Below are 12655 nucleotides of genomic sequence, written 5' to 3'. Positions count from 1 at the left end.
AAGTAGGGAAGTTACAGAAGTACTTAGTCCAGTAAAATAAAAAGACACTCTATTATAACCTGAATCTCACGGCTTTGATACCCACAGCAACTGGCAGAGGAGTGCACGTATCGCAACGAGCTGCAAATGCAGCTGGACAGCAAGGAGAGCGACATCGAGCAGCTTCGGGAGAAACTGAACGACCTGCAGCAGCGCATGGATAACTCAAGCGTCACCAGCTTGCTGACTGATGAGACAGACAGCAACCTCGCAGGTAGGGTCACCACAGGGCCTAACTGGAGAATGCTGCTCCCAATTTGACTATTTTTTACGTTAGTCCTAGATGCAGGAATCCTCAGCCGCTATTAAGTCTAATTAAAGTATTTTGTTCCTATTTTTCTAGGCATTGGTATAGTCTGGGAATCGAGTCTTATTGAAAACATCAAAATGATGAAATTAGATTGGAGCTTAAAATGTTGGTGTTTGTTTTACTGTTCTATGTGTAAGTTAGGCTGTTTTGGATTGCAAAAAGTCACCCACCGACTTTGAGTCATTAGAAAGAAAGCAACTTGTTTTTAAACATCTATTTTTGATGAACATCATCCAAGATGTATCGGGTTGATAATTTGCATCCACCATTTCCTTGTGGTGACATGTTTTGCAATTTTTCAGTATTTCAGATATGATAAGATTTCTACAAATCCTGACTTGCCTGGTTTTGGTAACAACAGGTGCTACAAGGTGCCTAAAATAGTGTCATATGAAATCCTGCAAACTGCCTCACAGGAAATTGAAAGAAGCAAAGGGACTAGTCTTTAACTCAAACTTAACGTGGGTATGAATTTGACTGGTTAGGTTAGTATTGAGTCAGATCAGCAGACTGTGGTTTTTGGTTCAGACAGCTGAGGAGGTTTTTCACGTTTTGTTTTTGAAGTTGTGCAACAATACTCACTGCTGTACGAAGATTAACCATCGTTCACAAGTCACTCCTCTAACACATATTTTATTTACAAATATGCGTTGTTATAGGTCTGTTTTCATATACAGTATGTTGGTGCCTGTGGTTAAATCATTCTCTCTTTATTTCCCTCATGTCCAGTCGGTTCTCTACTTATCTTTGTAACGTCTATTCCTTTTTCCTCTGTGAGTAACTGAGTGGACAAGCCTCTGTTGCCTGGCCTGTGCTGCAGCTGTTGTGTCTTTTTGCACCTGATATTTTTTAATTTAAGTATTCTTTTATCAGAGGTGATATTAAGGGGAACTCGCAAGACTTTTGAAAGAATAGAGAGAAAAATATCTTTCCAAATTGTGAAAACAGTCTGACCAACATCTATAAGGTCTATTTCAAGGGGATGTAAAGCATAGATCCTGGCAGTGAGGTTGCTAAATGTCACAATGTCAGCGCAAACGGTAAAGTAACCACATCAGAGGTTACCCTCTTACTAAACTACGCCCCTTGTGAGGTTTACTGCCTTACTCCCAGCATCTTTCAAAACGCGTCTTAAAACGGAAAGGACCTTTTAGCTCATGTGCTTTGAACACTTAACACTTTTTTTTGTGTCAGCATGTTCACCTAGAAGTACTGCTCGTGTGGACACAAAGACCTCCCTCACACAGTGTCACATATATAAGAGAAGCCCCTCTTAGATCACTCTTCCCATTTAACTTGTGTTGTTTCAGCAGCATGCATTTGAAATTATCATTTTAAATGTTTATAAAACCTGCACTGCACATGGTTGTTTCTGTTAAAGGAGTGAGTGATTACGGTGTTAATGAATGCTACTTCCTGCTGCAGACCCCCAAAAGCGTTTAACATAATTTCAATAAGGAAACCTACCATGCTCTGCTAACATGCTGTAGAAAGGGCCTTTTTCTTCCTCCTGCACGGGGAGTGTGTGTTAGCAGCATGGGATATCTAAACTCTAATCATCTACTCCAGTGCAATCACGTTGACACCTGCTGTTCTGAAACAATAATGAAGTTTGTCAGTTAACTTTTCGTTTTTTCTCCAGTTGAGTTTGGATTTAACCACTGCATGGCCTTTTTTTCCAAAGTGCATTTAATCAACTGCATAGATTTTAAAAAGTGTTGTTGCATCTTTTTTTCAGAATCCAGATTGGAGGGTTGGCTGTCTATTCCTAACCGTGCTAATATCAAGCGCTACGGGTGGAAGAAGCAGGTATGTTGTGTTTTATTTGGCGTTTCCACTGCGCACCTGCATTGTGTTGAACTATGTCATGGTGTGTTAAGAATGCTGCAAACCCCTCGAGGGCAATATCCCTCTTCCTCTCATTGTCCTCTTAAATATTTGCAGTATGTGGTGGTGAGCAGCAAGAAGATTCTGTTCTACAACGATGAGCAGGATAAGGAGCAGTCCAATCCCTCAATGGTACTAGATATCGAGTAAGTATTTCTTTTTTTGTCTTTCTTTTTTTGGTGAAACATTTCTGCTGCAAGAAAAGGAATTATCCACAAGAGGTCGTGTTTCAGGTTATAGTTTTTTCTGGTATGTAATTGCTAATTCTGTTACTCTTTGTGCAGCAAACTGTTCCACGTGAGACCAGTCACACAGGGAGACGTGTACCGAGCCGAGACAGAAGAAATTCCAAGAATATTCCAGGTTGGATGCTTCTTCCTGTGCTTGAAATTTCTCTAGAAGCTCACATTTGCAGCCAAACTCTGCCTTAAAATGTTTGTTTTAGTGCAGGTTTTTTGACAGAGGCCCTCCCTATGCCTCAGAAATGTCTTTCTTGTCAGACTCTTTTGACATTCTCTGTTTCTATTCAGATTCTGTATGCCAACGAGGGAGAGTGCAGGAAGGAGGCGGACATGGAGACAGTGCCTCAGGGTGACAAGACCAACTGTCTCCCACACAAAGGCCACGAGTTCATCCCCACACTATATCACTTCCCTTCCAACTGTGAGGCCTGCTCCAAGCCTCTGTGGCACGTTTTCAAGCCGCCTCCGGCCCTGGAGTGCCGCCGCTGCCACGTCAAGTGCCACAAGGACCACCTCGACAAAAAGGAGGATGTTATTGCTCCTTGCAAAAGTAAAATCCTTGGCGCTGTTATGATGAACCAACATATTGTATATTTATTCTTCAAGGAGACAAGCTAACATAAACTGAATGTACTGCACCCCGATAATAGATGAAGTAGTGTGAAACCAAAAGTAGGAGTGTGTATTGTGTCACACTCTTAAATATTAATCCCATCGCACAAGATTAATCAGAATCAGAATACCTTTATTCGTCCCACAGAGGCGAAATTAGTTACAGCAAAAAGAGCCAAAGACAGCTTAATATTACACCCAAGACACAAAAATGACACAATTTCACAAAACAGGACGCATTAACTAAGCTCTTTTGTGCTCCTAGACTCCAAAACCTGCACAAAAAACGTTTAACATTACATAAAATTACCAAATTAAGTTGAAAAAGTGATCTGATAAATAAATGTTATGTATTTGACTTGCTAGTTCGTGTTCTTAATTGTACGTAGCATTTATATGGTTTTAAATAGCAGCGTCTTAACAGTTCTTACAGTAAATACAGAACAATGAAATACCACGAAGAAGAGCTTAAACAAGTAGCCAATCAGTACACTGAATATCTATGGGTTTTTGTACTGGAGTTTAGGGAAAACAAGTCATTTTTGTATGGTTTAAAGACCCTTTTTGAAATGCTTGCTAGTTTTGAAGTCATATTTGTGGGATTGATTCTGCAACACCCTTTGCTCTCCCCTACAGTAAACTATGATGTGACCTCTGCCCGGGACATGCTCCTGCTGGCCCTGACCCAGGATGAGCAGAAGAAATGGATTGGCCACCTTGGAAAGAAGATTCCCAAGACCCCACCATCCACATTTTCAAGAGCCTCACCTCGTTCCATGTCCACTCGCTCTGGACCAAACCAGTCCTTCCGCAAGAACCCTAAAAGCAATACAGGAAAGCTGAGGTAACTTGAATAATTTGTGACCAATGTTTTGGCTTTTGAGATACAATAAGGCACTGTATTGTTGTTGTTGTTGTAGGCAGTAAGTGAGGGTGTGCTGCCGTCAGAATTCTTATTCTATCCCCACCCGTGGGTGGAGATGTGGTCAAGTCAGTCGCGTGACCTGCTGTTTGTCTCCTGTGTTGTAGCAGAGCGCAGTCCAGCCTCCAAGCAGCAGACACAACATCCAGCACTTGTTGACAGGAACTTCTTCACAAAGTGTTGATTTTTAGATTTTTCTCTACAGCTTTAAAACCCGTCTATTTATTAATTGTGTAACTGGGTGTTTCTAACACCAGACACTTCCTGGTTGGTTGCTTGGTTGCTTGGTTGACTCCTGGGCTCTTTCCAGTTGACACTTGGGATATTTCTAATTGGCACTAATGTGTTGTCGGGTTCAGGAACTAACTCATGGACTTACTATAAAACTCTTCCTGAGAATGATCCACATTAAGGATGGTTACATTACCTCTTGAACATGATGCAAAGGTGTTAACGGTGTTGCAGTGTAAGTTGACTTAGATTGGGATACTAACCAAGGCAAAGATAATGTCGCTCTTTTACTGGACACCTGTCTCTGTTTCTTTTGTTTCAGCTAACCATCTGAACCCTTTGGATTTTTTTCTGGACTCTAAACTTTCCCTCATTCCTCATTCTCAAAAAAACAACAACTGGGAAACCTGAATTACATAGAAAATTAATTAAAAAGAAAAAATATATCAATAAATATCCAGCGCTGGAAGATTACAACACAAGCAAGGCATCATGGACAATAAGAGGCCTGATACCCACCTCCATCACCTTTCCACATACAGAAGATAACAGTCATTCAACTCAACCATCTTGCAGCTCTCCATTTCTACCAGAAGATGGCGCACTCGTCTTTGCCTAAAGATGGACGGTGGAGCGATAGAGGGACTCATGTCATGGAGACATACTGTGTTTCATGTTATATGACAGTTGTAATTGAAATGGGAAGGATAATGGGGGTTTTGCTGGGACTCCTGCAAGTATGTGTTCAGTTTAAGGTACCGTCATACAGGGATTGCGGATCTGCAGTGAGTGCTTGTGTCTTAAGGGTGGAAAATGAATATCTATTTTGTAATTTTTTCCCCCCTCACATGACATATTCTCAAGCTAATGCAAGCATACTTCTGTTTTCAGGAACAAACAAAAAAGACAGATGCCTTTATGTCATATCTCTGGCCTTTTTGCCTTTATTCTTATCACTCTGCAAGTCACTTATCAGGTTTTGGACATTGGGACATAAAGTATTAGATGTTTTGAGTATTGAGTGAGGAGCATGCAAGATCATCATTTAAATCTATGCATTATTTTTATTATTATAATTATTTTTATTGCTCCAAGCCATAAGGAATATTCCATTGTAATGGCATATAGGAGTCTTAAAACTTAATTGATTTTTTTCTGTTTATTTGGTACATTGTCATTTTTTTCTTGTATTGTTTTTTTTTTTGTAATGTATTGCCTTACATTGATTCATAGATACATGGTTCAAAAGGAAAACATTAAGTTAACAAATGTAAAACTGCACTGTTTGAATTGTAAATTATTTGTAGACTAAACAGGTGTAGCATTTGGCCCACCTAGTGCCTTAACGTTTGGATATTGATTTTACTGCCATATCTGTTTTTCTTTTCTCCAAAACAAGACAAATCTCAACTCTTCCATCATTTAGTTTTTTAAGAAATTGCCACACACGTGGTTTTATTGGAGCCTATTTTCTCTGGTTTGAGTATATAAAATATATATATTAGATTACCTCTTTAAGAACACTTTGCAATAGAGATTGCGTGTCAAAACAGAGTCCCTAGCATTGGTTCATATCATAAGACAAATTTCGGGATGGTGTACCTAAAGCGAGCCCACGTGTCATTGATTGTCCTTGTTAACAATCACAAGTTGTTTCTCTTAACATGGTAATGTCCCGTTAATGCAAACCCCCTACAGTGTATATAATGAGAGAGACATAAGGATTATGGCATACTTCCGCAATCTTTTTATTTGTAACTTTGTGTTCAGTTAAAAAAAAAAAAAAGCACTGGAACTATGATCTATTCTTGTCTTGGATAATTTGCATGGTTAATTGCATTGAAGTCCGCACTGATGGATATGTCAATAAACATATCTTTATCATTCATTGTATACTAGTTTTCACTACAGATCCCCGCCGCTACACATGAAATGTTAGGAATCAATATGTGCCGACCCATTAAGATTCATCCATCCATGAGGTGAGTTCTTATATGATAAGGACTCAGCAAACCTCAGTAACAACAACCCGCCCATAAAGACTGTTATTAATATGTCTGAGTGATCTGGGTGTGTGTAGTCTGGGAGCGTTGCAAACGGCAGGACTGCTAGTAGATTACAGCACGCGTCGATAAATTCCCAGCGTGTTGTTGCAGCGTCATTCTGTTTGAATGAAGTTCAGACCGAGAACTAGCCAACTCTTCATTCGCGCCCCGGTGGATTGAAACAGGAAAAAACAAAGGGTTGAGGAAGTAAAAGGTTGCCAAATATGCCGGTGTTTTCAGGTAGGATAATGGATTGATATAACATATTCGTTGCCACTCGAAAATACTGGATAAACATGCACTCTTACACGTGTTTTAGTGCAGAAATTACATTTAGCATGCTAACTTTGCTACCGCTAGCATGATATGCAGTTAGCATGCTAACGTTAGCAGGCAGTCTGTCAGTGTTTTTAGGCCACTACTAGAGTTTTTATTATTATTAATAAAGTATTTAAACACAGGAGGACATACAAAGGTGTAACGCTGCTAATGCCCTTTGTTAGTGGAGTTTACAGTATGTGTTTGGTTTAGCCGGGTCTGCTATCTGACATCTAACAAACCAAAAAGCAGCTACTGTTGCTAAGTGCCAGCTAATGCTAGCTATCTTAGCCAGGTGACAGTAAAGTAAGGTAGTTTAAGAACTTATTTAATTGCATTGTATCTCGTCACAGCCCACACCCTAAAGTTTTAAGCTCGTATGTTTACGCAATGTAACTCCCCCTTTTTATTTCACATCACGGGTTATACAATGGAAAGAAACACCCCTTTTATTAGCAAAGGTAGCCCTGCTAACCAAGCTAGCCGAATCATGATTGTACACTTTAGAAAACCTTTACTGCAGTTGTGGCTTCTTGAAGACAAACAAAGCCTGCAGAACAGAGTAGAGTTTGCCATTTTAACATGATATTAATCTTATTTGGATTTCTAAAATGGCTGATCATCTGTTTTGTTTAAGTAGACTGTCAGCCAAGCGGCTTTATATTTATGCTTTCACTTTGTGCTTTAGCTCAGTTGGGCTGTAGCTATCTGGTTTCATGTAGCAGTTTAACCGTTACTGTTGCTAACTAGATGCTGTGTCATACATGACAGCAGTTTGGCAAAGTAATGGTATTAACCTAACAATCACACTGGAATTCTAACGTATGTGTACGTAATGTCCCTCTGTCTTTGTTTAGTAAATGTGAAATGGGGCAAAGAGAAGTTTGATGCAGTAGAGCTGAACACAGAGGAGCCTCCCATGGTCTTCAAGGCGCAGCTCTTTGCCCTGACAGGAGTTCAGCCCGACAGACAGAAGGTCATGGTGAAGGGAGGCACTCTGAAGGTACTGACAACAACAACAACAGTCATCTGGTTCTGAGGTGCATGTGAACAACATGTTGGCTCCAGGCTAACTTTAGTTAATGGATTACAAATGATACCAACTTTGTCCTTGTGTGGAAATGTCACAAAGAATCTACAATTTATCTTTCTTTCAAGTATTTCCTATACAGCCCAAGTGCATTGTAGACTTGCATTGCTTTCCAAAACTATGAATGCACACAAATGATCCTCACCACTGTATGTTGAGAAATGTTCTCAAGACCACCACATTTGTGATAATGGATAGCTGAAAATAGTACCCAACAAATGGCCTCTTTACACCTTTAGGATTATTTACTAAAATGCTCAGCAACATTGTTTTCCCAATAAGGCTGTGTGCCATCAACTGAGTAGCTAAGTTGGAAATTATTGTGAACTGATACGTTATTGTTTTTGTTCTTCCATTGATTTTTTAATTATTTGTTTCACATCAGGGACATTCATAAAACGTTATCCTTTTATTAATGAGCTAACCAGTGTTTTGTTTTTATTCTAGGATGATGATTGGGGAAACATTAAACTTAAAAATGTGAGTATTTGTGCAATTCTAAGTTCACGGAGCTATACTGCTAAATGCATTTTTAACAAATAGGTCATTAATTTCTGTGTACTTCTATTCTTTTTGTAGGGAATGACTCTGCTGATGATGGGCTCAGCAGAAGCCCTGCCTGAGGAGCCTGCCGTCCGGCCCATGTTTGTAGAAGACATGACTGAGGAGCAGCTGGCCTCAGCGGTGAGTCAGCCTGAAAATTACCAGTACGCCTCAAACAAATATGGTGATTGGTGTTTTGCGCACAGACTCTGCCAGTGTCATGCTTACCCATGTGATGTTTACCAAGTAGACCATGTTATAAAATAAATAAACAGTAATATGCACCTATTGGGAGATCAGCTTATTGAAATCTAGAGATGTGTCATGTAAACGTTTTTGTTGATCTGTGAGATGTTAAGCCCCCAACACATTAAGCCTGCTGTCACATCTATGTTTAGACATGGTCAGTTCCATAAGTCCTGTTTGTTAACAGAAGAAGAGTAGCTGATTTGTATTTTTTGTGACAGCTTTCCTTTCTAAACTGTAAAAACAACAGTACTTTTGAATTCAAACTTTTTACACCTAGATGCGTTTGGGGAGTAACAACCTTTTTATAACATGAACACATTTAACACGACTATATTTAACGTTTGAAGGTAAAATCAGCTCATAAGGGTACCATGACGATATTGATGCGATATATTTGAAGTTAGATTAAGCTAATTATAAACAAAGTGAATTGATTGTGATCGTCGTATCCTAGAATCATTAAGTTTGGTGAAAAACTAAATAGAAGACAGATCATTTGTGTATGTTTTGTAAATTGTGTTTTGAACTTATCCCTCTTTGTTATTTTCAGATGGAGTTGCCTTGTGGGCTGACCAACTTGGGCAACACCTGTTACATGAATGCCACAGTGCAGTGCCTGCGCTCCGTGCCAGAGCTCAAAACTGCACTTAGAAGGTGGGCTGAGCCTCTTTTTAGATATAATGAATGTCGGTGATGTGTGTGTGTTTCCTATCCCTCATGGGTGCTGTTGTTTTGTGGCTCTTGCTGAAACCCTCTCTCTCCCTGTAGGTATGCAGGTGCTCTGCGATCTTCAGGAGCAAGTGCACCATCACAATACATCACAGCAGGTATGAGGCGTGGGGAATGTCTAACCCTGTGTAATCATGGCCTCTGATGATTTTACTGTTAACATCTCTTTACTGTTTCATCCTCAGCCCTTCGTGACTTGTATGAGACCATGGAAAAGACCTCCTCCAGCCTGCCACCCATCATTTTGCTGCAGTTCCTCCACATGGCCTTTCCACAGTTTGCTGAGAAGGGGGACCAGGGACAATACCTCCAGCAGGTGAGAAACGTCGCCACAGTAATTGTCACTGACATTCCTTCAGTCCTGTGCCTGCACTGTTTTAATCAACGTCCTTCTGTTTGCGTCCTCTCAGGATGCCAACGAGTGCTGGCTGCAGATGATGAGAGTGCTTCAGCAAAAGTTGGAGCCACTAGAGCCCGAGACTCCCATGGAGGTAGAGTATTTTCCTTTTTTTCTTAACCCTGAGTGACTAAGGCGTCATTTGAATAACAGGTTCCACTTTTGTCTTGTAACATTTAGACCGAGGCTGAGAGCGGAGCTGCCTCTGCCTCCACAAAGAAGAACCTCATTGACCAGTACTTTGGCGTAGAATTCGAAACCTCGTATCCTTGCAGCCGCCTCCGTCGATCACATCTTTTTTACGTTGTTCTTCTTCAGTATAGTTTGACTGAATGTTTTGGTCCTTAAGAGTAATGTCACACTACTCCGCAAGGCTTTTTCTTAACTCCCCTGTTCAGTATGAAGTGCACAGAGGCTGAGGAGGAGGAGCCAATCAAAGGCAAGGAAAACCAGCTCCAGCTCAGCTGCTTCATCAACCAGGAAGTCAAATACCTTGCAACAGGACTAAGACTGGTACGTTTTGGACTCTGAAACAGGCAGCTAAAAACGTCTAAAATGCATGGAAACATGAGCACGGGGTTTTGTTTGAGTTGGCAAGTCATGCACCCATGGGTATCGAAAATGTAACTATTCAGAGTAAAATAAAATGTATGAGTGTTATTATTTTGATTCTAGAGGATTAATTCTGTTTCTGTTCTTTTCTTTTCAGAGACTGCAGGAAGAAATCACAAAAATGTCTCCATCCTTGGAAAGAAATGCCCTGTATATAAAATCTGTAAGTGTTTCTTCTTCCTTTTAAGTTTTCTTGGCCATTAAAATGTCTCCTCTATATCTACAAACTCGACTTTAGTGTATTTTTACATTCTGAAATGTTTCCTACCTCTCCTTCTAGTCAAAACTCAGCCGTCTCCCTGCCTACTTGACTGTTCAAATGGTCCGGTTTTTCTACAAGGAGAAGGAATCCGTGAACGCCAAAGTGCTGAAGGTCTGTGTGGAGCCGTCTCTGTCTCTTATGTAAAGCTATAACTGGATGCAAAGTATACAAAAAGAACCATGTTGTCTTTTTTGAAGGATGTCAAGTTCCCGCTCATGTTGGATGTCTACGAGCTGTGCACCGCCGAGGTCCAGGAGAAAATGCTGCCCATCAGGTCAAAGTTCAAGGAGGTCGAGGACAAGAAGCTAGAGAATCAGCAGAAAAAGGTAGGGGATGTCTATAGCAGCTTTTTTTTGGTTAATTGTCTTTAACTTTCACACTCGGCTTGGTAGCATAAAAGCTCCCACCTGATCATATAATGTAACGACAGTTCACAATTGTATGTATTTCACACTTTGATGTTGTTTTTTGGATTAGATGGTGGTGAAGCCGGATGCACCTGCAGAAAAAGTGAAATACGAGCCTTTCTCCTTCCCTGATGGTATGTCTCTACACTTTAAAGGGGAAATTCCAACCATGAATCTGATCATAATGTTAGGTATTCATTATAACAGTTAAATGAAGATATATGGACAATATAGGCATAAAGGGGAAAGGTACTAGGGTAGCATATCATTAAAACAAAAACACCTGGTTCTACGTAATGGCATGGATGCTAAAGAATAAGAATCCCTTAATCAATATAGGCTTAGGCACTCGTCTGAAAAATCAGGTATCAGGTATTGATGCCAAGAATCAGCAGAAAATATTTTTCTCTTTGATTCTTAATTTACTGAAAGATATTGAACTGGACCAAATGAAATGTCCTCATCTCTAAAAGTGTTCAGGTCCCATCACATAGCCCTGTAAGGTAATCTGAGGGTAGGTCATTCCAGGTCTGCTGTTGGTGTCAATTATTAGCCACGGTTGGGTGAGTTGTAACATGCTGCTGTTTCTCCCGCAGACCTCGGCTCCAACAACAGCGGCTACTACGACCTGCAGGCGGTGCTCACACACCAGGGCCGCTCCAGCTCCTCAGGCCACTACGTGGGCTGGGTCAAGAGGAAAGAAGGTGAGCACAGTTGCACCACATTGTGTATATATGCGCCGCCACTTAGATCAGTCACATCATAAAAGCCTAGAGGAAACTAATCCCGAGGGAACACACATGATGAGCTTAATGTTTCCTGCTCTCTGCCTCAGATGAGTGGGTGAAGTTTGACGACGACAAGGTGAGCCTGGTGACCCCTGAGGACATCCTGCGGCTGTCCGGTGGCGGGGACTGGCATATAGCGTACGTTCTCCTGTACGGCCCCCGGAGGCTGGAAATACTTCAAGAGGATCAGTAGCTGTGGAAGATTTCCCCGAAGACAAAGACAACACGAGTACAACATGCCATTTCCAAGCACTGTCTGCATAGATGTGCAATAAAACTGGTGTCTTTAAAGATTTGATGACCTTAATTTTTTTTTGTTTGTTTTTGTAACCAACACAGATGCTTGTAAAACAAATTCTGTCAAAAGGTGTTAAATATTCAACTATAGTGGGCTTTAAAAATGGAGATATGACGAGAGGCAATCTCTGGACCGGATCCTTGAAAGAGGCTGTCGGGTCTAGCTCTGCAGTTTCATTAAATGTTTTATACACATTGTATATTTTTAAAGCCTTTGATAAGGTGCTCATATCATAACAGCAAATTATTTCTCCTCAGTCATTTAATCAACTTGAAAGAAAATGCCTAGCCGAGCCGCTGTCCTCACAGCCTGGCTTGTTTCTTCTCAGATGTATTATGGAGGTTTTGACATCACTGTAAAGACTCGTTCACCTGTTGACCCGCTGGGAAACTTGGGTTCAATCTCAGGTCTTTTCTTAAGGTCTTGGCTCACATCATCTCCTGGAATTGTTCTAAAATGTATTGACAGATGAGCTTCTTTCTGCCAAATGTTCACTAATGCTTTTTGGGGGGGAAGTGTGTGGGGAACCTGTTTAGAACAGGTTGTCCTTGTGATGAACTGTGTGTTTGAATAAAGACTTGAGATTCAACCGTGATGGTTTACTCCACCAGCCTTGAACACTGATTTCAGACTTCTGATCGACACCCTCTAAAGGCTATGCTTCACTCCTCCTC

General features: G+C 40.7%; 2 protein-coding genes across 3 annotated transcripts in view; both read left to right on the top strand.

The window, feature by feature from the left end:
- rock1 (Rho-associated, coiled-coil containing protein kinase 1) overlaps nucleotides 1-6129 on the top strand; it is a 31636-nt gene extending 25507 nt beyond the window's left edge. Inside the window, exons 27-33 of one of the 2 annotated variants that reach the window (XM_063885990.1) lie at nucleotides 88-253; nucleotides 2088-2158; nucleotides 2294-2382; nucleotides 2521-2599; nucleotides 2767-3028; nucleotides 3727-3934; nucleotides 4566-6129. In XM_063885990.1, coding sequence (XP_063742060.1) covers nucleotides 88-253; nucleotides 2088-2158; nucleotides 2294-2382; nucleotides 2521-2599; nucleotides 2767-3028; nucleotides 3727-3934; nucleotides 4566-4569 — 879 coding nt within the window. In that variant the 3' untranslated portion in view covers nucleotides 4570-6129. Of the gene's footprint in view, nucleotides 1-87; nucleotides 254-2087; nucleotides 2159-2293; nucleotides 2383-2520; nucleotides 2600-2766; nucleotides 3029-3726; nucleotides 3935-4119 lie in introns of both variants that reach the window. The other variant, XM_063885988.1, reaches the window with a different exon arrangement.
- Nucleotides 6130-6315: 186 nt separating this feature from the next.
- Nucleotides 6316-12570, top strand: usp14 (ubiquitin specific peptidase 14 (tRNA-guanine transglycosylase)). Its single transcript, XM_063885991.1, has 16 exons — nucleotides 6316-6528; nucleotides 7464-7609; nucleotides 8144-8176; nucleotides 8276-8380; nucleotides 9039-9142; nucleotides 9257-9315; nucleotides 9403-9533; nucleotides 9628-9708; nucleotides 9795-9877; nucleotides 10013-10127; nucleotides 10324-10389; nucleotides 10507-10599; nucleotides 10686-10814; nucleotides 10966-11029; nucleotides 11492-11599; nucleotides 11731-12570. The coding sequence occupies exons 1-16, from the start codon at nucleotides 6513-6515 to the stop codon at nucleotides 11874-11876; spliced, it is 1479 nt and encodes a 492-aa protein (XP_063742061.1). The 5' UTR covers nucleotides 6316-6512; the 3' UTR covers nucleotides 11877-12570.
- The last annotated feature ends 85 nt before the right edge of the window (nucleotides 12571-12655 follow it).

Source organism: Eleginops maclovinus, chromosome 6 (assembly GCF_036324505.1).
Source record: "Eleginops maclovinus isolate JMC-PN-2008 ecotype Puerto Natales chromosome 6, JC_Emac_rtc_rv5, whole genome shotgun sequence".
NCBI lineage: Eukaryota > Metazoa > Chordata > Actinopteri > Perciformes > Eleginopidae > Eleginops > Eleginops maclovinus.
This window is presented reverse-complemented; position numbering and strand designations above follow the sequence as displayed.

Excerpts from the sequence above, each read along its gene's own strand:
- usp14 (XM_063885991.1), top strand. Across the intron at positions 7,610-8,143 it reads TGAAGGGAGGCACTCTGAAG|GATGATGATTGGGGAAACAT; the intron begins GTACTGACAACA and ends TTTTTATTCTAG. Across the intron at positions 9,143-9,256 it reads CTCAAAACTGCACTTAGAAG|GTATGCAGGTGCTCTGCGAT; the intron begins GTGGGCTGAGCC and ends CTCTCCCTGTAG.